This window comes from Cyanistes caeruleus, chromosome 33, assembly GCF_971803275.1.
Source record: "Cyanistes caeruleus chromosome 33, bCyaCae1.hap1.1, whole genome shotgun sequence".
NCBI classification, from domain to species: domain Eukaryota; kingdom Metazoa; phylum Chordata; class Aves; order Passeriformes; family Paridae; genus Cyanistes; species Cyanistes caeruleus.
The window spans coordinates 998049-1024571 of NC_141734.1; the positions used below are offsets into that span (position 1 = coordinate 998049).

Genomic DNA, 26523 nt, shown 5'->3' on the forward strand with positions numbered 1-26523 from the left:
TGGTCTATACTGGTTTATACTGGTTTATACTGGTTTATACTGGTCTGTACTGGTTTATACTGGTTTATATGGTTTATACTGGTCTATACTGGTTTGAACTGGTCTATACTGGTTTATACTGGTCTATACTGGTCCATACTGATTTGAACTGGTCTATACTGGTTTATACTGGTCCGTACTGGTCTATACTGGTCTATACTGGTTTATACTGGTCTATACTGGTCTGTACTGGTCTGTACTGGTTTATACTGGTTTGTACTGGTTCATACTGGTCTATACTGGTCTATACTGGTCTGTACTGGTCTGTACTGGTCCATACTGGTCTATACCGGTTTATACTGGTCCATACTGGTTCATACTGGTTTATACTGATCCATACTGGTTTATACTGGTCTGTACTGGTCTGTACTGGTCCATACTGGTTTATACTGGTCCGTTCTGGTGTCTCACCATGTCCTGGTGGAAGAGGGCGTGGTGCTGGGGCGGGGCCAGCGGGAACACCGTGGTCGGGGTCACCGAGCGCAGGTGCCACAGGGTGAGGGCGGGGCCGCCCCCGCACACCTGGGAAAAGGGGCGTGGTCAGCGCCAGGCCACGCCCACCCGCCCCCATACCTGGCAAGGGGGGCGTGGTCAGCTCCAGGCCACGCCCACCCGGCTCTACACCTGGCAAAGGGGGCGTGGTCAGCGCCAGGCCACGCCCGCCCGCCTGCCATGTTTGGCAAAGGGGGCGTGGTCAGCTCCAGGCCATGCCCACCCGGCCCCATACCTGGCAAAGGGGGCGTGGTCAGCGCCAGGCCACGCCCGCCCGCACCCTATGTTTGGCAAAGGGGGCGTGGTCAGCTCCAGGCCATGCCCACCCGGCCCTACACCTGGCAAGGGGGGCGTGGTCAGCTCCAGGCCACGCCCACCCGCCCACCACATCTGGCAAAGGGGGCGTGGTCTATGCCAGGTCACACCCACCCCCCCGCCCAACTGGCAAAGCGGGCGTGGTCAGCACCAGGCCACGCCCACCCGCCCCCCACGCCTGGCAAAAGGGGCGTGGTCAGCGCCAGGCTACGCCCACCCCAGCCCAACTGGCAAAAGGGGCGTGGTCAGCGCCAGGTCACGCACACCCAGCCCAACTGGCAAAGGGGGCGTGGTCAATGCCAGGTCACGCCCCTTTATCAGGCCCCTCCCACTCAGCCACGCCCCTTTTGATAAGGCCCCTCCCCTTCATATCATCAAAGCCCCGCTCAGCTCCGCCTCTTTGAGGCCCCGCCCCTTTTGGTGAGGCCCCTCCCACTCAGCCCCACCCCTTGTATCACCCAGGCCCCGCCCCCTTTTGCCAGGCCCCTCCCACACAGCCCTGCCCTTTTTTTTGTTGAGGCCACGCCCCCTTTGCTTCAAGCCACGCCCCCTTTATTTATGCCCCTCCCCTTTATAATAAAGCCCTGCCCCCTTTGAGGCCCCGCCCAACCCCCCTCCCCTTTAGCCCCGCCCCTTTTTGATGAGGCCTTGCCCCCTTTTCCGGGGCCCCTCCCCTTTTGTTAAAGCCACTCCCCCATTTCCCAGAGGCCCCGCCCACCAACCACACCCATTTACGGAGGCCCCTCCCCTTTCAACGAGGCCACGCCCCTTTCTTTTAGCCCCTCCCCTTTCCCCAAGTCCCCGCCCACCATATCATCTCTTTTGCGGAGGCCCCGCCCCTTCATCCCACAAGCCCCTCCCCTTTTGCAGAGGCCCCGCCCCCTCTGGCCCCGCCCCCTCACCATCCAGTCGCTCTCAGTGGCCAAACACCGGATCCACTTGCCCAGCTGGGGGCGGCTGCACTCCTGAAACCAGTATGGACCAGTTTGGACCAGTATAAACCAGTTTGGACCAGTATAAACCAGTATGGACCAGTTTGGACCAGTGTGAGCCCCGCCCAGTCCATCCCAGTCCATCCCAGTCCATCCCAGTCCATCCCAGTGCCATTTTTAACCCTTTAATCCCCACTTTTCACCCCCAAAATCTCCATTTTTCACCCCAAAACCGCCGGGTTTTTTTCCCCCAGTCTCTCCCAGTCCCTCCCAGTTTATCCCAGTCCATCCCAGTTTATCCCAGTCCCTCCCAGTTTATCCCAGTCCATGCCAGTTCCATTTTAACCCTTAAATCCCCATTTTTAACCCTTAAATCCCCATTTTTTGCCCCAAAATCTCCATTTTTCACCCCAAAACCACCGGGTTTTTTCCCCCCAGTCCCTCCCAGTCCCTCCCAGTCCCTCCCAGTTTATCCCAGTCCATCCCAGTCCATCCCAGTCCTATTTTAACCCTTAAATCCCCATTTTTAACCCTTTAATCCCCATTTTTTAACCCAAAATCCCCATTTTTTGCCCCAAAATCTCCATTTTTCACCCCAAAACCGCTGGGTTTTTTCCCCCCCAGTCTCTCCCAGTTCCCTCCCAGTTTGTCCCAGTTTATCCCAGTCCCTCCCAGTGCCACTTTTAACCCTTTAATCCCCACTTTTAACCCCTTAATCCCCATTTTTTAACACAAAATCCCCATTTTTTGCCCCAAAATCTCCATTTTTCACCCCAAAACCACCGGGTTTTTTCCCCCCAGTCCCTCCCAGTCCCTCCCAGTCCCTCCCAGTCCATCCCAGTTTATCCCAGTTTGTCCCAGTCCATCCCAGTGCCACTTTTAACTCTTAAATCTCCATTTTTAACCCTTAAATCCCCATTTCCACCCCCAAAATCTCCATTTTTCACCCCAAAACCGCCGGGTTTTTTCCGCCCAGTCCCTCCCAGTTTGTCCCAGTTTGTCCCAGTCCATCCCAGTGCCACTTTTAACCCTTAAATCCCCATTTTTAACCCTTTAATCCCCATTTTTTGCCCCAAAATCTCCATTTTTCACCCCAAAACCGCCGGGTTTTTTGCTCCCAGTCCCTCCCAGTCCATCCCAGTTCCCTCCCAGTCCATCCCAGTTGCTCCCAGTCCATCCCAGTCCCTCCCAGTCCATCCCAGTCCCATTTTAACCCTTTAATCCCCATTTTTAACCCTTAAATCCCCATTTTTAACCCTTTAATCCCCATTTTTTAACACAAAATCCCCATTTTTTGCCCCAAAATCTCCATTTTTCACCCCAAAACCGCCGGGTTTTTTCCCCCCAGTCCATCCCAGTTTATCCCAGTTCATCCCAGTCCATCCCAGTTTGTCCCAGTTTGTCCCAGTTTGTCCCACCTGGTATTTGTGCACCTCGATCAGCTGCACCTGGGAGCCCGTCCGGAGATCTGCAAGAATTCCGGGAATTCCGGGGGAAATTTGGGGAATTTGGGGAAAATTTGGGGAATTTTTGGGGATTTTTGGGAATTTTTGGGGATTTTGGGGAATTTTGGGGGAGTTTTTTGGAATTTTTGGGGAAATTCTGGGGAATTTTTTTGGGAATTTTTTTTGGAATTTTTTGGGGATTTTTTTGGGAATTTTTGGGGATTCTTTGGGAATTTTTTGGCAATTTTTGGGAATTTTTTTGGCAATTTTGGGGGAATTTGGGGAATTTTTCGGGATTTTAGGGAATTTTGGGGGAATTTGGGTGAATTTTGGGGAATTTTTGGGGGAATTTTGGGGGAATTTTTTGAGAATTTTTGGGAATTTTTTTGGATTTTAAGGAATTTTTGGGGAATTTTTTATGGAATTTTGGGGGAATTTGAGGAATTTTTGGGGAATTTTTGGGGAATTTTTGAGAATTTTGAGGGAATTTGGGGGAATTTTGGGGAATTTTTTGGGATTTTGGGCGGATTTTGGGGTCCCAGCTCCCCCCAGGGGTTTTCAGGGTGGATTTTGGTGTTTTTTGGGGTGAATTTCGGGGTTTTTGGGGCGGATTTTGGGGTTTTTTGGGGTCCCATCTCACCCCAGAGCCGCACGGTTCCGTCCTCACCCCCCGACAGCACCTGGGGCAGCTGCTCCCGCAGAGCCACCACGTGAACCAGGTCCTGGTGCCCCCGCAGCTCGTGCTGAGCACAGAAACACCCCAAAAACGGCAAAAATCGCCCCAAAACACCCCAAAAACGGCAAAAATCGCCCCAAAAACCCCCAAAATCACCCCAAACCCACCCCGAATCACCCCTGAAACACCCTGAAATGACCCAAACCAGCCCCAAAATCACCCAAAAACAACCCAAAATCACCTAAAATCACCCAAAACGGCCCCAAAATCACCCCAAGACACCCCAAAAACACCAAAATCACCCCAAAACACCCCAAAATCCCCCAAAACGGCCCCAAAACGGCTCCCGCAGAGCCACCACGTGAACCAGGTCCTGGTGCCCCCGCAGCTCGTGCTGAGCACAGAAACACCCCAAAAACGGCAAAAATCACCCCAAAAACGGCAAAAATCGCCCCAAAACACCCCAAAAACGGCAAAAAAAAACCCAGAAACCCCCCAAAACCCACCCAAATCCCCCAAAATCACCCCAAATCCACCCAAAATCACCTCTGAAACACCCTGAAATGACCCAAAACAACCCCAAAACCACCCAAAATCACCCCAAAACACCCAAAATCACCCCAAAACTCCCCAAAATCCCCCCAAGACACCCCAAAAACGGCAAAAATCCCCCCAAAAACCCCCAAAATCACCCCTGAAACACCCTGAAATTACCCAAAATCCCCCCGAAACCACCCAAAAACAACCCAAAACACCCAAAAACACCCCAAAAATGGCAAAAACACCCCAAAAATGGCAAAAATCACCCCAAAAACCCCCCAGGAACCCCCAAAATCCCCCAAAATCACCCCCAAATCACCCGAAAGCACCAAAATCACCCCAAAACCACCCCAAAATCAACCAAAACAGCCCCAAAACCACCCAAAACCAACCCAAAATCACCCAAAGAATTCCCAAAATAATTCCCAAATAATTCCTGAATAATTCCCAAAAGAATTCCCAAAGAATTCACAAAAAATCCCAAAAATTCCCCCAAAAATCCCCAAAAATAAAAAAAAATTCCCAAAAAAATCCCCCAAAAATAAAAAAAAAATCCCCCCAAAATTCCCGAAATATCCCAAAAAAATCCCAAAAAATCCTTAAAAATTTCCCAAAAAAATTCCCCCAAAAATCCCCAAAAAATCCCCAAAAATCCCCCCAAAACATCCCAAAAAATTCCCAAAAATTCCCAAAAAATTCCCAAAAAATCCCTAAAAATCCTGAAAAAATTCTCCAAAAATTCCCCAAAAATTCCCAACATAATTCCTGAATAAATTCCCAAAGAATTCCCAAAGAATTCCCAAATAATTCCCAAAATTCCCAAAAAATTCCCAAATAATTCCCAAAAAATTCCCAAAAAATTCCCAAAGAATTCCCAAAATCCCAAAAAATTCCCCAAAAATTCCCAGAGAATTCCCAAATAATTCCCAAAATAATTCCCAAAGAATTCCCAAAATCCCCAAATAATTCCCCAAGAATTCCCAAAAAATTCCCAAAAAATTCCCAAATAATTCCCAAAAAATTCCCAAAAAATTCCCAAATAATTCCCAAAAAATTCCAAAATAATTCCCAAAAATTCCCAAAAAATTCCCCAAAGAATTCCCAAAGAATTCCCAAATAATTCCCAAAAAATCCCCCAATAATTCCCCAAAATTCCCAAAAAATTCCCAAAAAATTCCCAAAGAATTCCCAAAGTAATTCCCAAAATAATTCCCAAAAAATTCCCCAAATTCCTAAAATAATTCCCAAAGAATTCCCAAAAAATCCCCCAATAATTCCCAAAAATTCCCAAAATAATTCCCAGATAATTCCCAGAATAATTCCCAAAGAATTCCCAAAAATTCCCAAAAAATCCCCAAAAATTCTCCAAAAATTCCCCAAAAATTCCCAGGTAATTCCCAAAATAATTCCTGAATAAATTCCCAAATAATTCCCAAAATTCCCAAAATAATTCCCCAATAATTCCCCAAGAATTCCAAAAAAATTCCCAAAAAATTCCCAAAAAATTCCCAAAAAATTCCCAAATAATTCCCAAATAATTCCCAAATAATTCCCAAAAATTCCCAAAAAATTCCCCAAAGAATTCCCAAAGAATTCCCAAAATAATTCCCCAATAATTCCCCAAGAATTCCAAAAAAATTCCCAAAAAATTCCCAAAAAATTCCCAAAAAATTCCCAAATAATTCCCAAATAATTCCCAAAAATTCCCAAAAATTCCCAAAAAATCCCCAAAATTCCCAAATAATTCCCAAAAAATTCCCAAAAAATTCCCAAATAATTCCCAAATAATTCCCAAAAAATTCCCAAAATAATTCCCAAAAAATTCCTGAATAATTCCCAAAGAATTCCCAAAATTCCCAAAAAATCCCCCAATAATTCCCCAAAATTCCCAAAAAATTCCCAAAAAATTCCCAAAGAATTCCCAAAGTAATTCCCAAAATAATTCCCAAAAAATTCCCCAAATTCCTAAAATAATTCCCAAAGAATTCCCAAAAAATCCCCCAATAATTCCCCAAAATTCCCAAAATAATTCCCAGATAATTCCCAGAATAATTCCCAAAGAATTCCCAAAATAATTCCCAAAAAATTCCCAAAAAATTCCAAAATAATTCCCAAAAATTCCCAAAAAATTCCCCAAAGAATTCCCAAAGAATTCCCAAAGAATTCCCAAATAATTCCCAAAGAATTTCCAAATAATTCCTGAATAAATTCCCAAAGAATTCCCAAATAATTCCCAAAAAATTCCCAAAAATTCCCAAATAATCCCAAAGAATTCCCAAAAAATTCCCAAAGAATTCCCAAACAATTCCCAGATAATTCCCAAAATTCCCAAAACAATTCCCAAATAATTCCCAAATAATTCCCAAAAAATTCCCAAAAAATTCCCAAAAAAATTCCCAAATAATTCCCAAAAAATTCCCCAAAATTCCCAAATAATTCCCAAAATAATTCCCAGATAATTCCCAAAATAATTCCTGAATAAATTCCCAAAGAATTCCCAGATAATTCCCAAAATTCCCAAAAAATTCCCAAAAAATTCCCAAAAAGTTCCCAAATAATTCCCAGATAATTCCCAAAGAATTTTCAAAGAATTCCCAAATAAATCCCCAAATAATTCCTGAATAATTCCCAAAAAATTCCCAAAAAATTCCCAAAAAATTCCCCAAATTCCCCCCAAAATTCCCAGGTAATTCCCAGAATTGCCCAATCATTCCCAGAATTCCGGGAATTCCCAAAGAATTCCCAAAGAATTCCAGGAATTCCGGGAATTCCGGGATTTCCTCACGGTGAAGGCGCCGCTCTCCAGGTCCAGAACCCGAACGGCGCCGTCGCCGCCGGCCAGAACCGCCCAGTGATCCTGGAATGATCCCAAAAAAACGGGAATTGTCCCAAAAATCTGGGCATTATCCCAAAAAATCCTGGAATTATCCCAAAAATCCCCAAAGCGCCCAGTGATCCTGGAATGATCCCAAAAATCCCGGAATTATCCAAAAAAATCCCGGAATTATCCCAAAAATCCGGGAATTCGGGATCCCAAACCGCCCAGTGATCCTGGAATGGCCCAAAAAAACGGGAATTATCCCAAAAAATCCGGGAATTCAGGAGCCCAAAGCGCCCAGTGATCCTGGAATGATCCCAAAAAAACGGGAATTATCCTCAAAAATCAGGAAAAATCCCCAAAAATCCGGGAATTATCCCAAAAAATCCGGGAATTGTCCCAAAAAATCCCGGAATTATCCTCAAAAATCAGGAAAAATCCCCAAAAATCTGGGAATTGGCCCCAAAAATCCGGGAATTTGGGGTCCCAAACCGCCCAGTGATCCTGGAATTATCCCAAAAAAACGGGAATTATCCCAAAAAATCCGGGAATTATCCCAAAAATCCGGGAATTGTCCCCAAAATCCAGGAATTATCCCCAAAAATCCGGGAATTGTCCCAAAAAATCCGGGAATTATCCTCAAAAATCAGGAAAAATCCCCAAAAATCTGGGAATTGGCCCCAAAAATCCGGGAATTTGGGATCCCAAACCGCCCAGTGATCCTGGAATGGCCCAAAAAAACGGGAATTGGCCCCAAAAATCCGGGAATTATCCCCAAAATCTGGGAATTTGGGATCCCAAAAACCGGGAATCATCCTCAAAAATCAGGAAAAATCCCCAAAAATCCGGGAATTGGCCCCAAAATCCGGGAATTCGGGATCCCAAAGCGCCCAGTGATCCTGGAATGGCCAAAAATCCCGGAATTATCCCAAAAAATCCGGGAATTTGGGATCCCAAAAAATCCCCAAAGCACCCAGAGATCCTGGAATGGCCCAAAAATCCCGGAATTGTCCCCAAAAATCCGGGAATTCGGGATCCCAAACCGCCCAGTGATCCTGGAATGGCCCAAAAAATCCGGGAATTATCCCAAAAATCCGGGAATTATCCCAAAAATCCGGGAATTATCCTCAAAAATCAGGAAAAATCCCCAAAAATCCGGGAATTATCCCCAAAATCCGGGAATTTGGGATCCCAAAGCGCCCAGTGATCCTGGAATGGCCCAAAAAAACGGGAATTATCCCAAAAAATCCGGGAATTATCCTCAAAAATCAGGAAAAATCCCCAAAAATCCGGGAATTATCCCAAAAAATCCGGGAATTATCCTCAAAAATCAGGAAAAATCCCCAAAAATCCAGGAAAAATCCCCAAAAATCCGGGAATTCGGGATCCCAAACCGCCCAGTGATCCTGGAATTATCCCAAAAAAACGGGAATTATCCCAAAAAATCCGGGAATTATCCCAAAAATCCGGGAATTATCCCAAAAATCCAGGAATTATCCCCAAAAATCCGGGAATACGGGATCCCAAAGCGCCCAGTGATCCTGGAATGGCCCAAAAAAACGGGAATTATCCCAAAAAATCCCGGAATTATCCCAAAAATCCGGGAATTTGGGATCCCAAAAAATCCCGGAATTATCCCAAAAAAACGGGAATTATCCCCAAAATCCGGGAATTCTCATCCCAAAATCCGGGAATTCGGGATCCCAAACCGCCCAGTGATCCTGGAATGATCCCAAAAAAACGGGAATTATCCCAAAAATCTGGGAATTATCCCAAAATCTGGGAATTCGGGATCCCAAACCGCCCAGAGATCCTGGAATGGCCCAAAAAAACGGGAATTGGCCCCAAAATCTGGGAATTATCCCCAAAATCTGGGAATTCGGGATCCCAAAGCGCCCAGAGATCCTGGAATGGCCCAAAAATCCGGGAATTATCCCAAAAAATCCGGGAATCATCCTCAAAAATCAGGAAAAATCCCAAAAATCCAAGAAAAATCCCAAAAATCCGGGAATTGTCCCAAAAAATCCCGGAATTGTCCCCAAAATCCGGGAATTTGGGATCCCAAACCGCCCAGAGATCCTGGAATGGCCCAAAAAATCCGGGAATTGTCCCAAAAATCCCGGAATTATCCCAAAAATCCGGGAATTATCCCAAAAATCCGGGAATTATCCCAAAAATCTGGGAATTCGGGATCCCAAACCGCCCAGAGATCCTGGAATGGCCCAAAAAATCTGGGAATTGGCCCCAAAAATCCTGGAATTATCCCAAAAATCTGGGAATTCTCATCCCAAAATCCGGGAATTATCCCAAAAAATCCGGGAATTCGGGATCCCAAACCGCCCAGTGATCCTGGAATTATCCCAAAAATCCGGGAATTGGCCCCAAAAATCCGGGAATTTGGAGTCCCAAAGCGCCCAGAGATCCTGGAATTATCCCAAAAATCCGGGAATTATCCCAAAAATCCGGGAATTCGGGATCCCAAAAATCCCCAAAGCGCCCAGAGATCCTGGAATGGCCCAAAAAATCGGGAATTATCCCCAAAATCTGGGAATTGTCCTCAAAAATCAGGAAAAATCCCCAAAAATCTGGGAATTTGGGGTCCCAAAAATCCCCAAAGCGCCCAGAGATCCTGGAATTATCCCAAAAATCCCGGAATTGTCCCCAAAATCCGGGAATTGGCCCCAAAAATCCGGGAATTCGGGATCCCAAAGCGCCCAGTGATCCTGGAATGATCCCAAAAAACCCGGAATTGTCCCCAAAAATCCGGGAATTTGGATCCCAAAATCCGGGAATTCGGGATCCCAAAAATCCCCAAAGCGCCCAGAGATCCTGGAATTATCCCAAAAAATCCGGGAATTGGGATCCCAAAATCCGGGAATTATCCCAAAAAACCGGGAATTATCCCCAAAAATCCCGGAATTATCCCAAAAAACCCGGAATTCTCATCCCAAAATCCGGGAATTCGGGGTCCCAAAGCGCCCAGAGATCCTGGAATGATCCCAAAAAACCCGGAATTGTCCCCAAAATCCGGGAATTTGGATCCCAAAATCCGGGAATTCGGGATCCCAAAAATCCCCAAAGCGCCCAGAGATCCTGGAATGGCCCAAAAATCCCGGAATTATCCCCAAAAATCCGGGAATTCTCATCCCAAAATCCGGGAATTGTCCTCAAAAATCAGGAAAAATCCCAAAAATCCAGGAAAAATCCCCAAAAATCCGGGAATTGTCCCCAAAATCCGGGAATTCGGGATCCCAAAATCCGGGAATTGTCCCAAAAATCTGGGAATTTGGGGTCCCAAAAATTCGGGAAAAATCCCCAAAAACTGGGAATTGTCCCCAAAATCCGGGAATTGGCCCCAAAATCCGGGAATTGGCCCCAAAAATCCTGGAATTGTCCCCAAAAATCCGGGAATTCGGGATCCCAAAATCTGGGAATTATCCTCAAAAATCAGGAAAAATCCCAAAAATCCAGGAATTTTCCCCAAAATCCAGGAATTTTCCCCAAAAATCTGGGAATTGTCCCCAAAATCCCGGGAATTGTCCCCAAAATCCCGGAATTATCCCCAAAATCCGGGAATTCGGGATCCCAAAAAATCCCCAAAGCGCCCAGAGATCCTGGAATGGCCCAAAAATCCCGGAATTGGCCCCAAAATCCCGGAATTCTCATCCCAAAATCTGGGAATTCGGGATCCCAAAGCGCCCAGAGATCCTGGAATGGCCCAAAAATCCTGGAATTATCCCCAAAATCTGGGAATTCGGGATCCAAAAATCCGGGAATTATCCCAAAAATCCGGGAATTATCCCCAAAAATCCGGGAATTGTCCCCAAAATCCGGGAATTCGGGATCCCAAAGCGCCCAGAGATCCTGGAATGATCCCAAAATCCCGGAATTATCCCAAAAATCCCGGAATTCTCATCCCAAAATCTGGGAATTGTCCTCAAAATCAGGAAAAATCCCCAAAAATCCGGGAATTGTCCCCAAAATCCGGGAATTCGGGATCCCAAAATCCGGGAATTGGCCCAAAAATCCCAAATCCCCAAATTTTGGGGTGAATTTTTGGGAATTTTGGGGTGAATTTTTGGGAATTTTGGGGTGAATTTTTGGGAATTTTGGCTGTGATTTTGGGGTGAATTCCGAGGATTTTTGGGCAGATTTTGGGGCGAATTTTGGGTGAATTTCCTGGAATTTTGGGGTGAATTTGGGGTGATTTTGGGGCAGATTTAGGGTGGATTTTGGGGTGAATTTGGGGCAGATTTTGGGGTGATTTGGGGTGATTTTGGGATGAATTTTGGGGCAAATTTTGGTGGATTTTGGGGTGATTTTGGTGGATTTTGGGGTGATTTTGGGGGATTTTGGGGCAGATTTTGGGGTGATTTTTGGGGTGGATTTGGTGGATTTTGGGGTGATTTTGGGGTGGATTTTGGGGCGGATTTTGGGGTGATTTTGGTGGATTTTGGGGCAGATTTTGGGGTGATTTTGGGGTGATTTGGGTGAATTTTGGGGCAGATTATGGGGTGATTTTGGTGGATTTTGGGGCGGATTTTGGTGGATTTTAGGGTGATTTTGGGGTGGATTTTGGGGCAGATTTTGGGGTGATTTTCGTGGATTTTGGGGGATTTTGGGGTGGATTTAGGGTGATTTTGGGGTGATTTTGGGGCAGATTTTGGGGAGATTTTGGGGTGATTTTGGGGTGATTTTGGGGTGAGCTTCGTGGCAGATTTTGGGATGATTTTGGGGTGATTTAGGGTGGATTTTGGGGTGATTTAGGGTGGATTTCGGGGTGATTTTGGGGGATTTTGGGGTCCCAGCCTCACCCTCTGGTTCACTTCCAGCCCGTTGATCTCCGGCACGTCCAGGCTGCTCCTGGGGGGGGGAGGGGCAGAATTTGGGGGTCCCCAAACCCCCCCAGACCCCCCCAAATCCCCCCAGAACCCCCCAGGGGACCCCGAGTTTGGGGGGACCCCAAAAACCCAAAAAAACCCAAAAAAATCCCCCCAAAAAACCCTAAAAAAACCAAAAATCCCAAAAAAAACCCCACAAAATCCCAAAAAATTCCCTAAAAACCCCAAATTCCCAAAAAAACCCAAAAAAATTCCCAAAAAAACCCCAAAACCCCCCCAAAAATTCCTTAAAAAATCCCCCCCAAAAAACTCCCCCGAATCCCCCAAATATTTAAAAAAAAAAACCCCAAAACCCAAAAAAAATCCCCCAAACCCCCAGAAATTCCCAAAAAACCCCAAAAAATCCCAAAAAACCCCAAAAAATCCCCCAAAATCCTCCAAAACCCCTCAAAAATTGCCCAAAAAACAAAGAAAAATCCCAAAAGATCGGAAAAAATGCCCCAAACCCCCCCAAAAATCCCAAAACTCCCCCCAAAATCCCTCAAATCCCCCCTAAAGTCCCAAAACTGCACCCAAAAATTCCCCAAAAAAAACCCCAAAATTCCCCAAAACATCCAAAAAAATTCCAAAAACTTCCCAAAAAAATTCCCCAAAAATTCCCCCAAAATTTCCCAAAAAATCCCCAAAAAATCCCCAAAATTCCCCAAAAATTCCCAAAAAATTCCCAAAAAAATCCCCCCCAAAAATCCCAAAAAATTCCCAAAAAATCCCCAAAAATTCCCCAAAAATCCCAAAAAATCCCCAAAAAATTCCCCAAAATTCCCAAAAATTTCCAAAAATTCCCCCAAAAAATCTCAAAATATCCCCAAAAAAATCCCAAAAAATCCCCCCAAAAAATTCCCCCAAAAAATCCCAAAAATTCCCCAAAAAATCCCCAAAATTGCCCCAAAAATCCCCCCAAAAAATCCCCAAAATTCCCCCAAAAATTCCCCAAAAATCCACCAAAAATCCCAAAAAAATCCCCCCAAAATCCCCAAAAATCCCAAAAAAATCCCCAAAATTCCCCCAAAAATCCCAAAAAATCCCAAAAAATTCCCAAAAAAAATCCCCAAAAATTCCCCAAAAAAATCCCCAAAAATTCCCCCCAAAATCCCAAAAAAATCCCCAAAAATCCCAAAAAAATCCCCCCAAAATTCCCAAATAAAATCCCCAAAATTCCCCAAAAATCCCCAAAAATTCCCCAAAATTTCCCAAAAAAATCCCAAAAAATCCCAAAAAATCCCCCCAAAATTCCACAAAAAATCCCCAAAAAACTCCCGCCAAAATTCCCCAAAATTCCCCCCAAAATCCCCCAAAATCCCAAAAGATTCCCAAAAAAATTCCCCAAAAAATCCCAAAAAATTCCAAAAAATTCCCCAAAATTCCCCAAAAATCCCCCAAAAATTCCCACAAAAAATCCCCCAAAATTCCCCAAAAGTTCCCCCAAAATTCCCAAAAAAATCCCAAAAAATTCCCAAAAATTCCCCCAAAAATTCCCCAAAAACTTCCCCAAAAATTCCCAAAAAAATCCCAAAAAATTCCAAAAAATCCCAAAAAAATCCCCCAGAATTCCTTCAAAAATCCCAAAAAATTCCCAAAAAATCCCCCAAAAATTCCAAAAATTTCACAATAAAATCCCGCAAAAAATTCCCAAAAAAATCCCCAAATTTCCCAAAAATCCCCAGAAATTCCCAAAAAAATCCCCAAAAAATCCCCAAAATTCCCCAAAATTCCCTAAAAATAAAAAAAAGTCCCCCCAAAATTCAAAAAAATTTCCCAAAAAATTCCCCAAAATTCCCCAAAAAATCCCCAAAATTCCTCCAAAAATCCCCAAAAAAACCCAAAAAATTCCCAAAAAATTCCCAAAAATTCCCCAAAAAATTCCAAAAAAATTTCCCAAAAAATTCCCCAAAAAATCCCCAAAAAAACCCCCAAAAATTCCCCCAAAAATCCAAAAAAATTCCCAAAAATTCCCCAAAATTCCCCAAAAATCCCCCAAAAATTCCCACAAAAAATCCCCAAAATTTCCCCAAAAAATCCCAAAAAATTCCCCAAAAAATTCCCAAAAAATTCCTCCAAAAATCCCCCCAAAATCCCAAAAATTCCCCAAAAATCAAAAAAAAATCCCCCAAAATTCCCCAAAAAATCCCCAAAATTTCCCCAAAAAATCCCAAAAAAATCCCCAAAAATCCCCCAAAAATTCCCAAAAATCCCCAAAAATCCCAAAATTCCCCCAAAATTCCCCCAAAATTCCCAGAAATCCCCAAATTCCCCCAAATCCCCCCAAAATTCCCCAAAAACCCCGAAATTTGGGATTTACCTGCAGGGGGGGCGGCGGGTCCAGAGCTCCCGACAGCCCTGGGGGGAGGGGAAGGAAAATTGGGTGAAATTTGGGGAATTTGGGAAATTTGGGGAATTTTGGGGAATTTTGGGGAATTTTTGGGGAATTTTTGGGGAATTTTGGGAATTTTGGGGAATTTTGGGGGGAATTTGGGGAATCTTGGGTGAATTTTTGGGGAATTTTGGGAAATTTGGGGAATTTTGGGGAATTTGGGGAATTTTGGGGGGAATTTGGGGAATTTTGGGGAATTTTTGGGGATTTTGGGAATTTTTGGGGGGAATTTTGGGGAATTTTGGGGAATTTTCGTGGAATTTTGGGAATTTTTTTGGGATTTTGGGAATTTTTGGGGGGAATTTGGGGAATTTTGGGGAATTTTGGGAAATTTTGGGGAATTTTGGGGGGAATTTTGGGGGGAATTTTGGGAACTTTGGGAATTTTGGGGGGAATTTGGGGAATTTTGGGGAATTTTGGGGAATTTTTGTGGAATTTTGGGAATTTTTTGGGGATTTTGGGAATTTTTGGGGGGAATTTTGAGGAATTTTGGGTGAAATTTGGGGAATTTTGGGAATTTGGGGAATTTTGGGGAATTTTTGGGGGGAATTTGGGGAATTTTTTAGGGATTTTTGGGGGAATTTGGGGAATTTTGGAAAATTTTGGGGAATTTTGGGGGGAATTTGGGGAATTTTGGGGAATTTTGGGGGGAATTTGGGGAATTTTGGGGGATTTTGGGAATTTTTTGGGGATTTTGGGAATTTTTGGGGGGAATTTGGGGAATTTGGGGAATTTTGGAGAATTTTGGGGGGAATTTGGGAAATTTTGGGAAATTTTGGGGAATTTTGGGGAATTTTGTGGAATTTTGGGGGGGAATTTGGGGAATTTTGGGGAATTTTGGGAATTTGGGGAATTTTGGGGAATTTTGGGAATTTTGGGGAATTTTTTTGGGATTTTTGGGCAGAATTTTGGGAATTTTTTTTGAATTTTGGGAATTTTTGGGGGGAATTCAGGGAATTTGGGAATTTTGGGGAATTTTGGGGGGAATTTGGGGAATTTTTGGGAATTTTTGTGGGATTTTGGGGAATTTTTTTGGGATTTTTGGGAGATTTTTTGGAATTTTTGGGAGATTTTGGGGAAGTTTTAGGAATTTTTTTGGGATTTTTGGGGGAATTTGGGGAATTTTGGGGAATTTTGGGAATTTTTTAGGGATTTTTGGGGGGATTTTGGGAATTTTTGGGAATTTTTGGGGATTTTTTGGGGATTTTGGGGAATTTTGGGGGGAATTTGGGGAATTTTGGGGAATTTGGGGAATTTTGGGAATTTTTGGGGGGAATTTTGGGAACTTTGGGGGGAATTTGGGGAATTTTTGGATTTTTTGGGAATTTTGGGGGAAATTTTGGGGGGAATTTGGGGAATTTTGGGGAATGTTGGGAAATTTTGGGGAATTTTTGGGAATTTTGGGGGGAATTTTGGGGAATTTTGGGAATTTTTTGGGGATTTTGGGAATTTTTGGGGGGAATTTGGGGAATTTTGGAAAATTTTGGGGAATTTTGGGGGGAATTTGGGGGATTTTGGGTTAATTTTGGTTTAATTTCAGGATAGTTCGGATTCAATTATCATCAATTACTATTAACGATTATTAATTACCATTAATCATCATTAATTAGCATTAATTAAGGTTAATTTGGGTTAATTTCTACTAACTCTGAGGTAATTTTGGGGTGATTTGAGGAGATTTTTGGGTTAATTTTGGTTTAATTTCAGGATAGTTCGGATTCAATTATTATTAATTATTATTGTTATTAATAAATATTAATTTATTATATTATTATTATTTTTATTATATTATATTTATTATTATATTATTATAATGTATATTATATAATATATATATAAAATAATATAATAATATAATATATATATTATAATATATATATTATATATATAATATACATAGTATATTATTATTATATATATATTTATTATATATATATTAATAATTATTAATTAGCGTTAATTAGCGTTAATTAGGGTTAATTTCTACTAACTCTGAGGTAATTTTGGGGCGATTTGAGTTGATTTTGGGGTTAATTTTGGTTTAATTTCAGGACAGTTTAGATTTAATCATTATTAATTATTATTAATTTTTATTAATTACCATTAATCACCATTAATTAGCGTTAATTAGGGTTAATTACTAACTCTGAGGTAATTTTGGGGGGAATTTGGGGACATTTTTGGGTTAATTTTGGTTTAATTTCAGGATAGTTCGGATTTAATCATTATTAATTACTATTAACGATTATTAATCATTATTAATCACCATTAATTAGCGTTAATTAGGGTTAATTAGGGTTAATTACTACTAACTCTGAGTTAATTTTGGGGCGATTTGAGTTGATTTTGGGGTTAATTTTGGTTTGATTTCAGGACAGTTTACATTTAATCATTATTAATTATTATTAATTACTATTAATCATTATTAATCACCATTAATTAGCGTTAATTAGCGTTAATTACTAACTCTGAGGTAATTTTGGGGCGATTTGAGTTGATTTTGGGGTTAATTTTGGTTTAATTTCAGGATAGTTTAGATTTAATCATTATTAATTATTATTAATAATTATTAATTAGCATTAATTAGCGTTAATTAGGGTTAATTACTACTAACTCTGAGGTAATTTTGGGGCAATTTGAGGGGATTTTAGGGTTAATTTTGGTTTGATTTCAGGATAGTTTGGATTCAATTATTATTAATTATTATTAATTATTATTAATTAGTATTAATTAGCATTAATTAGGGTTAATTACTACTAACTCTGAGGTAATTTTGGGGTAATTTGAGGAGATTTTTGATGATTTTTGGGTTAATTTTGGTTTAATTTCAGGATAGCTTGGATTCAATTATTAATTACTATTAACGATTATTAATTACCATTAATCACCATTAATTAGGGTTAATTAGGGTTAATTTCTACTAACTCTGAGGTAATTTTGGGGCGACTTGAGGAGATTTTTTGGGTTAATTTTGGTTTAATTTCAGGATAGTTCGGATTCAATTATTATTAATTATTACTTTTATTAAGAATTATCAATTAGCATTAATTAGTGCTAATTAGGGTTAATTACTAGTAACTTTGAGGTAATTTTGGGGCGATTTGAGGAGATTTTTGATGATTTTTGGGTTAACTTTGGTTTAATTTCAGGACAGTTTTGATTTAATTATCATTAATTATTATTAACGATTATTAATCATTATTAATCATTATTAATTAGCGTTAATTAGCGTTAATTACCTTGCGGCCCAGCTCGGCCCAGCCCCAGGCCCGGATTTCTCCGTCGGCGCCGCTCAGGAGGAGCCGCTCGGTCGAGGCCAGCGAGTAAACGGGGCCCGAGTGCGCTGCGGGACCGCCACCCACCGGTACAGACCAGTACAAACCAGTTTAAACCGGTATGGACCAGTATGGACCAGTTTAAACCAGTATGGACCAGTTTAAACCAGTTTAAACCAGTATGGACCAGTTTAAACCAGTTTAAACCAGTATGGACCAGCACCGACCAGTACAAACCAGTTCCGACCAGTTTAAACCAGTTTAAACCGGTATAGACCAGTTTAAACCAGTTTAAACCAGTATGGATCAGCACCGACCAGTACAAACCAGTTCCGACCAGTTCCGACCAGTTCCGACCAGTTTAAACCAGTATGGACCAGTTTAAACCAGTTTAAACCAGTATGGACCAGCACCGACCAGTACAAACCAGTTCCGACCAGTTTAAACCAGTTTAAACCAGTATGGACCAGTATGGACCAGCACCGACCAGTACAAACCAGTTCCGACCAGTTCGGACCAGTTCGGACCAGTTTAAACCAGTATGGACCAGTTTAAACCGGTATAAACCAGTTTAAACCAGTATGGACCAGTTTAAACCAGTTTAAACCGGTTTAAACCGGTTTAAACCAGTATAAACCAGTATGGACCAGTATGGACCAGTTTAAACCAGTTTAAACTAGTATGGACCAGTATAAACCAGTTTAAACCGGTATGGACCATTTCGGACCAGTTTAAACCGGTATGGACCAGTTTAAACCAGTATGGACCAGTATGGACCAGTATGGACCGGTATAAACCAGTATGGACCAGTTTAAACCGGTATGGACCAGTTTAAACCAGTTTAAACCAGTTTAAACCAGTATGGACCAGTTTGGACCAGTTTAAACCAGTATGGACCAGTATAAACCAGTATAAACCAGTTTAAACCAGTATGGACCAGTTTAAACCAGTATGGACCATTTTAAACCAGTTTAAACCAGTACGGACCAGTATGGACCAGTATAAACCGGTTTAAACCAGTATGGACCAGTATGTCCCAGTTTAATGTTCCAGCCCCTGTCCCAGTCTCATCCCAGTCCCTCCCAGTTCCATCCCAGTCCATCCCAGTCCCTCCCAGTTTATCCCAGTTTAACGTCCCAGTCCATCCCAGTCCGTCCCAGTTTGTCCCAGTTTATCCCAGTTTAACGTCCCTGCCCCCGTCCCAGTCTCACCCCTGACCATCCCAGTCCCTCCCAGTCCCTCCCAGTTTATCCCAGTTTGTCCCAGTTTGTCCCAGCCCCTGTCCCAGTCTCACCCCTGACCATCCCAGTCCGTCCCAGTTTATCCCAGTCCATCCCAGTCCCATCCCAGTCCATCCCAGTTTATCCCAGTTCACTCCCAGTCCCTCCCAGTCCATCCCAGTCCATCCCAGTTTGTCCCAGTTTGTCCCAGTCCCCGTCCCAGTCTCACCCCTGAGCATCCCAGTCCGTCCCAGTCCCTCCCAGTTCAATCCCAGTTTGTCCCAGTCCATCCCAGTCCATCCCAGTTTGTCCCAGTTCAATCCCAGTTAGTCCCAGTTCAATCCCAGTCCCCATCCCAGTCTCACCCCTGAGCACGTTCACCGGTCTCCGATTTTCCTCCTTGGCCTCAGCGCTGAGAGCGGCCGAGAGCCTGCGGCAATTCATTAATTAACATCCAATTGATTAATTAATTAATTAACCACCCGAACCCGAACCCGAACCCGAACCAATTAACCGCCTCGGTAATTAATTAACATCCAATTAACCGCCTCGGTAATTAATTAACCACCTCAGTAATTAATTATCCAACAATTAACCGCCTCAGTAATTAATTAACATCCAATTAACCGCCTCGGTAATTAATTAACCACCTCAGTAATTAATTATCCACCTATTAACCGCCTCAGTAATTAATTAACATCCAATTAACCGCCTCGGTAATTAATTATCCACCAATTAACGGCCTCAGTAATTCATTAACATCCAATTAGCCGCCTCAGTAATTAATTAACCACCAATTAACTGCCTCATTAATTAATTAAACACCAATTAACCGCCTCGGTAATTGATTAACAACTAATTAACCACCTCAGTAATTAATTAACCACCTATTAACGGCCTCAGTAATTAATTATCCAACAATTAACCGCCTCAGTAATTAATTAACATCCAATTAACCACCTCAGTAATTGATTAACAACCAATTAACCGCCTCAGTAAATAATTAACCACCAATTAACCGCCTCAGTAATTAATTAACAACCAATTAACCGCCTCAGTAATTGATTAACATCCAATTAACCGCCTCAGTAATTAATTAACATCCAATTAACCGCCTCTGTAATTAATTAACCACCTCAGTAATTAATTATCCAACAATTAACCACCTCAGTAATTGATTAACATCCAATTAACCGCCTCATTAATTAATTAACATCCAATTAACCGCCTCAGTAATTGATTAACATCCAATTAACCGCCTCGGTAATTAATTATCCAACAATTAACCGCCTCGGTAATTAATTATCCAACAATTAACCGCCTCAGGAATTAATTAACATCCAATTAACCGCCTCGGTAATTGATTAACATCCAATTAACCACCTCATTAATTAATTAACCACCTCGGGAATTAATTAACAACCAATTAACCGCCTCAGTAATTGATTAACATCCAATTAACCGCCTCGGTAATTAATTATCCACCAATTAACCGCCTCGGTAATTAATTATCCACCTATTAACCGCCTCAGTAATTAATTAACATCCAATTAACCGCCTCGTTAATTAATTAACAACCAATTAACCGCCTCAGTAATTGATTAACAACTAATTAACCACCTCAGTAATTAATTAACCACCTATTAACGGCCTCAGTAATTAATTATCCAACAATTAACCGCCTCAGTAATTAATTAACATCCAATTAACCGCCTCAGTAATTAATTAACCACCAATTAACTGCCTCAGTAATTAATTAACATCCAATTAACCGCCTCAGTAATTGATTAACATCCAATTAACCGCCTCAGTAATTGATTAACATCCAATTAACCGCCTCATTAATTAATTATCCATCAATTAACCGCCTCATTAATTAATTAAACACCAATTAACCGCCTCAGTAATTAATTATCCAACAATTAACCGCCTCAGTAATTGATTAACTACCAATTAACCGCCTCAGTAATTAATTAACATCCAATTAACCGCCTCGGTAATTAATTAACAACCAATTAACCGCCTCGGTAATTAATTAACATCCAATTAACCGCCTCGTTAATTAATTAACATCCAATTAACCGCCTCGGTAATTAATTATCCAACAATTAACCGCCTCAGTAATTAATTAACTACCAATTAACCGCCTCGGTAATTGATTAACATCCAATTAACTGCCTCGGTAATTGATTAACATCCAATTAACCACCTCAGTAATTGATTAACATCCAATTAACCGCCTCAGTAATTAATTAACATCCAATTAACCGCCTCATTAATTAATTATCCATCAATTAACTGCCTCATTAATTAATTAAACACCAATTAACCGCCTCGGTAATTAATTAACATCCAATTAACCGCCTCGGTAATTAATTAACAACCAATTAACCGCCTCAGTAATTAATTAACATCCAATTAACCGCCTCAGTAATTAATTATCCATCAATTAACTGCCTCATTAATTAATTAACATCCAATTAACCGCCTCATTAATTAATTAACATCCAATTAACCGCCTCAGTAATTAACATCCAATTAAACGCCTCATTAATTAATTAACCACCAATTAACCGCCTCAGTAATTAATTAACCAACAATTAACCGCCTCGTTAATTAATTAACAACCAATTAACCGCCTCAGTAATTGATTAACAACTAATTAACCACCTCAGTAATTAATTAACCACCAATTAACGGCCTCAGTAATTAATTATCCAACAATTAACTGCCTCAGTAATTAATTAACATCCAATTAACCGCCTCAGTAATTGATTAACATCCAATTAACCGCCTCAGTAATTAATGATCCAGCTATTAGCCGCCTCATTAATTAATTAGCCACCAATTAACCACCTCATTAATTAAATAACCACCTCAGTAATTAATTAACCACCAATTAATGACCTCCCTAATCATTTAACCAGCAATTAATGACCTCCTTAATTAATTAACCACCTCGGTAATTAATTAACCACCAATTAACCACCTCCTTAATTAATTAATCACCAATTAATGACCTCATTAATTAATTAGCCACCAATTAACCACCCCCATTAATTAATTAACCACCAATTAACCACCTCATTAATTAATTACCCACGATTAACAACCCTGTTAATTAAAGACCCTCAATTAACCACTCCTGGGTAATTAATTACCCCAAATTAACGACCTTTACTTAATTAATTATCCCAAATTACTGAGCCCCGGTTAATTAGCGACTCCCAATTAATGACCTCCCATTAATTAATGACCTTCAATTAACCACCCCCGGTTAATTAGTGATCCCCAATTAGCGACCCCCAGTTAATTAATGACCCCCAGCTAATTATCCCCAATTATCGATCCCAAATTAACGATCCCGGTCCAATTCCCGCCATTTCCCCCCCCCCCCCCCCCCTCAGTTTTCCCGCCTTTTCTCCGGATTTTCCCGCCATTTCCCCCCCCCCTCAATTTTCCCGCCTTTTCTCCGGATTTTCCCGCCCTTTCCCCTCCCTCAGTTTTCCCGCCATTTCCTCCTCACTTTTCCCGCCATTTATCCGGATTTTCCCGCCTTTTCCCCCTCAGATTTCCCGCCATTTCTCCTTAAGTCTTCCCGCCTTTTTCTCCGGATTTTCCCGCCGTTTATCCCGGTTTTCCCCTCAGTTTTCCCGCCCTTTCTCCTGGTTTTCCCCACCACTTTTCCCTCCCTTTCTCCCACAGTTTTCCCGCCTTTTCTCCGAATTTTCCCGCCCTTTCCCCTCCCTCAGTTTTCCCGCCATTTCTCCCTCACTTTTCCCGCCCTTTCTCCCGGCTTTCTCTGCAGGTTTTCCCGCCCTTTCACCCTCAATTTTCCCGCCCTTTCTCCATATTTCCCCGCCTTTTCCTTTCAGTTTTCCCGCATTTTCTCCCCTCAGTTTTCCCTGCAGTTTTTCCCGCTCTTTCTCCAGATTTTCCCGCCTTTTTTCCCCCCCTCAATTTCCCCGCCCTTTCTCTCAGGTTTCCCGCCTTTTTCTTCCCTCAATTTTCCCGCCATTTTCCCCCCTCAGTTTTCCCGCCGTTCCCCCTCCCGCCCCTCCCCCGCCCATATATCGCGACAGGCCCCTCCCTCCCGCCCCTCCCCCGCCCATATATCGCGACAGGCCCCTCCCTCCCGCCCCTCCCCCGCCCATATATCGCGACAGGCCCCTCCCTCCCGCCCCTCCCCCGCCCATATATCGCGACAGGCCCCTCCCTCCCGCCCCTCCCCCGCCCATATATCGCGACAGGCCCCTCCCTCCCGCCCCTCCCCCGCCCATATATCGCGACAGGCCCCTCCCTCCCGCCCCTCCCCCGCCCATATATCGCGACAGGCCCCTCCCTCCCGCCCCTCCCCCGCCCATATATCGCGACAGGCCCCTCCCTCCCGCCCCTCCCCCGCCCATATATCGCGACAGGCCCCTCCCCCCGCTCCTCCCCCGCCCATATATCGCGACAGGCCCCTCCCTCCCGCCCCTCCCCCGCCCATATATCGCGACAGGCCCCTCCCCCCGCTCCTCCCCCCCATATATCGCGACAGGCCCCTCCCCCCTCACCCGAATATCGCGATCTCGCCGCAGTCGTTGGCGGCCGCCAGGAACCGCCCGCACGGGGCCGCGCTCTGCGCCAGCACCGTCACGTGCAGCAGCTGCCGCGCGCGCCGCACCCCGCCCGCCGTGACGTCACCGCCGCCGCGCCCTGACGTCATCGCCGCCGACACCGGGAGCCGCCGCCAACAACGGGAAACCGGAGGAGAGGCGGCGGAGGCGGCGGCGCGGCGCTGATGACGTCACCGGAAGCGAACCGCGGTGTGAGAGGAAGCGTCGCGGAGCTGATGACGTAAGTTCCTGCCGCGCGTTGCACGCCGGGAGTTGTGGTCCCGCCCCTTCCCGGAAGTGCCCGGATGGAGCCGGCGCGAGGCGGCCCCGGGGGGTGAGGGGGGGGATTTGGGGGGGGATTTTGGGGTGAATTTGGGGGATTTTGGGGTTTTGGGGGGGGTTTGAGGGGGTGGGGGAGCGGCGGGATCGCTCCTGAACCCCCCCCTTGCCCCTCCCCCCCCCCCCCCCCTCAGGGCTCCCCCCCGGCCTCCGGCGCCCGGCGAGAAACGGAGACCGGAACGGTGCGAGGGGTGAGCGGGACCGGGGGGACCGGGGGGACCGGGGGGGACTGGGATGGACTGGGGGGGACTGGGGGGGACTGGGATTGAACTGGGATGGACTGGGAGGGAACTGGGATTGAACTGGGATAAACTGGGAGGGACTGGGAGGGACTGGGAGGGACTGGGATGGACTGGGAGGGACTGGGATGGACTGGGATGGACTGGGATGGACTGGGATGGACTGGGATGGACTGGGATGGACTGGGATGGACTGGGAGGGACTGGGAGGGACTGGGGGGGACTAGGGGGGACTGGGATTGAACTGGGATGGACTGGGATGGGACTGGGATGGGGACTGGGAGGGACTGGGATGGGGACTGGGAGGGACTGGGATGGACTGGGAGGGACTGGGATGGACTGGGATGGACTGGGGGGGACTGGGAGGGACTGGGATGGACTGGGATTGAACTGGGATTGAACTGGGATGGACTGGGATGGGAACTGGGATGGACTGGGAGGGAACTGGGAGGGACTGGGGGGGACTGGGATGGACTGGGAGGGACTGGGAGGGACTGGGGGGGACTGGGATGGACTGGGATGGACTGGGAGGGACTGGGAGGGACTGGGATGGACTGGGAGGGACTGGGATGGACTGGGATTGAACTGGGAGGGACTGGGATTGAACTGGGATGGACTGGGATTGAACTGGGATGGACTGGGATGGAACTGGGATGAACTGGGATGGACTGGGAGGGACTGGGAGGGACTGGGATGGACTGGGATGGACTGGGAAGGGGTTGGGAAGGGCTTGGCAGTGGTTTGGTGCTGGTTCTTACTGGTTTATACTGGTTTATGGTTGTTTATACTGGTCTATACTGGTCCGTACTGGTCCGAACTGGTCCATACTGGTTTGTACTGGTCCATACTGGTTTATACCAGTCTGTACTGGTCCATACTGGTCCGAACTGGTCCATACTGGTCCATACTGGTCCATACTGGTCCGAACCGGTCCGTACTGGTCCGAACCGGTCCATACCGGTCCGTACCGGTCCATACCGGTCCGTACCGGTCCGTACCGGTTTGTCCTGGTCCCGCAGGCCGCCCCTGCCCAAGCTGGGTCCATACCGGTCCGAACCGGTCCATACTGGTTTATACTGGTCCATACTGGTCCATACTGGTTTGTCCTGGTTTATACTGGTCCGTACTGGTCCATACCGGTCCGTACTGGTCCATACCGGTTTATACCGGTCCGAACCGGTCCATACTGGTTTATACTGGTCCGTACTGGTTTGTCCTGGTTTATACTGGTCCATACTGGTTTATACCGGTCCATACTGGTTTGTACTGGTCCGTACCGGTCCGAACCGGTCCATACTGGTCCGTACTGGTCCGTACTGGTCTGTCCTGGTCCCGCAGGCCGCCCCTGCCCAAGCTGGGTCTCTCCGAGGCCGCTGCGGCCGCTCGGCTCCGGGCGCTGCCGGCACAGCACGACCACGGCTACAGCGGGAACGGGCTGAGGTAACTACAGCCGGAATAACAACAGCCGGAACAACAGCCGGAATAACAACAGCCGGGAATGGGAATGGGAATATTGGGAATGGGGGAGGGGCTACAGCGGGAACGGGCTGAGGTAACAACACCGGGAACAACACCGGGAACAACAACAGCTGGAATAACAACAGCCGGAATAACAACAGCCGGAATAACACCGGGAATAACAACAGCGGGAATAACAATGGGAATAACAGTGGGAATGGGGGAGGGGCTACAGCGGGAACGGGCTGAGGGAACGACAGCCGGAACAACACCGGGAATAACAACACCGGGAATAACAACAGCCGGAATAACAATGGGAATAACAATGGGAATATTGGGAATGGGGGAGGGGCTAGAGCGGGAACGGGCTGAGGTAACAACAGCCGGAACAACCACCGGGAATAACAATGGGAATGGGGGAGGGGCTAGAGCGGGAAGGGGCTGAGGTAACAACACCGGGAATAACAACACCAGGAATAACAATGGGAATGGGGGATGGGAATGGGAATAACAACAGCCGGAATAACAATGGGAATGGGAATGGGAATATCGGGAATGGGGGAGGGGCTACAGCGGGAACGGGCTGAGGGAACAACACCGGGAACAACCACACCGGGAATAACAATGGGAATAACAGCGGGAATAACAATGGGAATGGGAATGGGAATAACAGTGGGAATGGGCTGAGGGAACAACTGGAACAACACCGGGAATAACAATGGGAATAGCAATGGGAATGGGGGAGGGGATACAGCGGGAACGGGCTGAGGGAACAACACCGGGAACAACCACACTGGGAATAACAATGGGAATAACAGCGGGAATAACAATGGGAATGGGAATGGGAATGGGAACAGGAATAACA

At 44.8% G+C, this 26523-nt stretch overlaps 2 protein-coding genes across 2 annotated transcripts in view; one reads left to right on the forward strand and one right to left on the reverse strand.

Moving 5' to 3' along the window:
* LOC111943916 (THO complex subunit 6-like) overlaps positions 1–23819 on the reverse strand; it is a 34223-nt gene extending 10404 nt beyond the window's left edge. Inside the window, exons 1-10 of the mRNA XM_086870860.1 lie at positions 23581–23819; positions 19390–19454; positions 17769–17872; positions 14458–14495; positions 12072–12120; positions 7225–7296; positions 3864–3966; positions 3197–3246; positions 1749–1811; positions 451–561 (exon numbers count right to left, since the gene is read on the reverse strand). Of these exons, the coding sequence (XP_086726986.1) occupies positions 451–561; positions 1749–1811; positions 3197–3246; positions 3864–3966; positions 7225–7296; positions 12072–12120; positions 14458–14495; positions 17769–17872; positions 19390–19454; positions 23581–23732 (807 nt within the window). The 5' untranslated portion in view covers positions 23733–23819. The remainder of the gene's footprint in view (positions 1–450; positions 562–1748; positions 1812–3196; positions 3247–3863; positions 3967–7224; positions 7297–12071; positions 12121–14457; positions 14496–17768; positions 17873–19389; positions 19455–23580) is intronic.
* LOC147647817 (uncharacterized) lies at positions 23759–25751 on the forward strand. Its single transcript, XM_086870673.1, has 3 exons — positions 23759–23863; positions 24096–24152; positions 25220–25751. The coding sequence occupies exons 1-3, from the start codon at positions 23808–23810 to the stop codon at positions 25749–25751; spliced, it is 645 nt and encodes a 214-aa protein (XP_086726799.1). The 5' UTR covers positions 23759–23807.
* The last annotated feature ends 772 nt before the right edge of the window (positions 25752–26523 follow it).

Coding starts and splice junctions, on each gene's coding strand:
- LOC147647817 (XM_086870673.1), top strand. CDS start 23,808: ATGACGTCACCGGAAGCGAACCGCGGTGTGAGAGGAAGCGTCGCGGAG. Junction 23,864..24,095: donor AGCGTCGCGGAGCTGATGAC/GTAAGTTCCTGC, acceptor CCCCCCCCTCAG/GGCTCCCCCCCGGCCTCCGG. Junction 24,153..25,219: donor AGACCGGAACGGTGCGAGGG/GTGAGCGGGACC, acceptor CTGGTCCCGCAG/GCCGCCCCTGCCCAAGCTGG.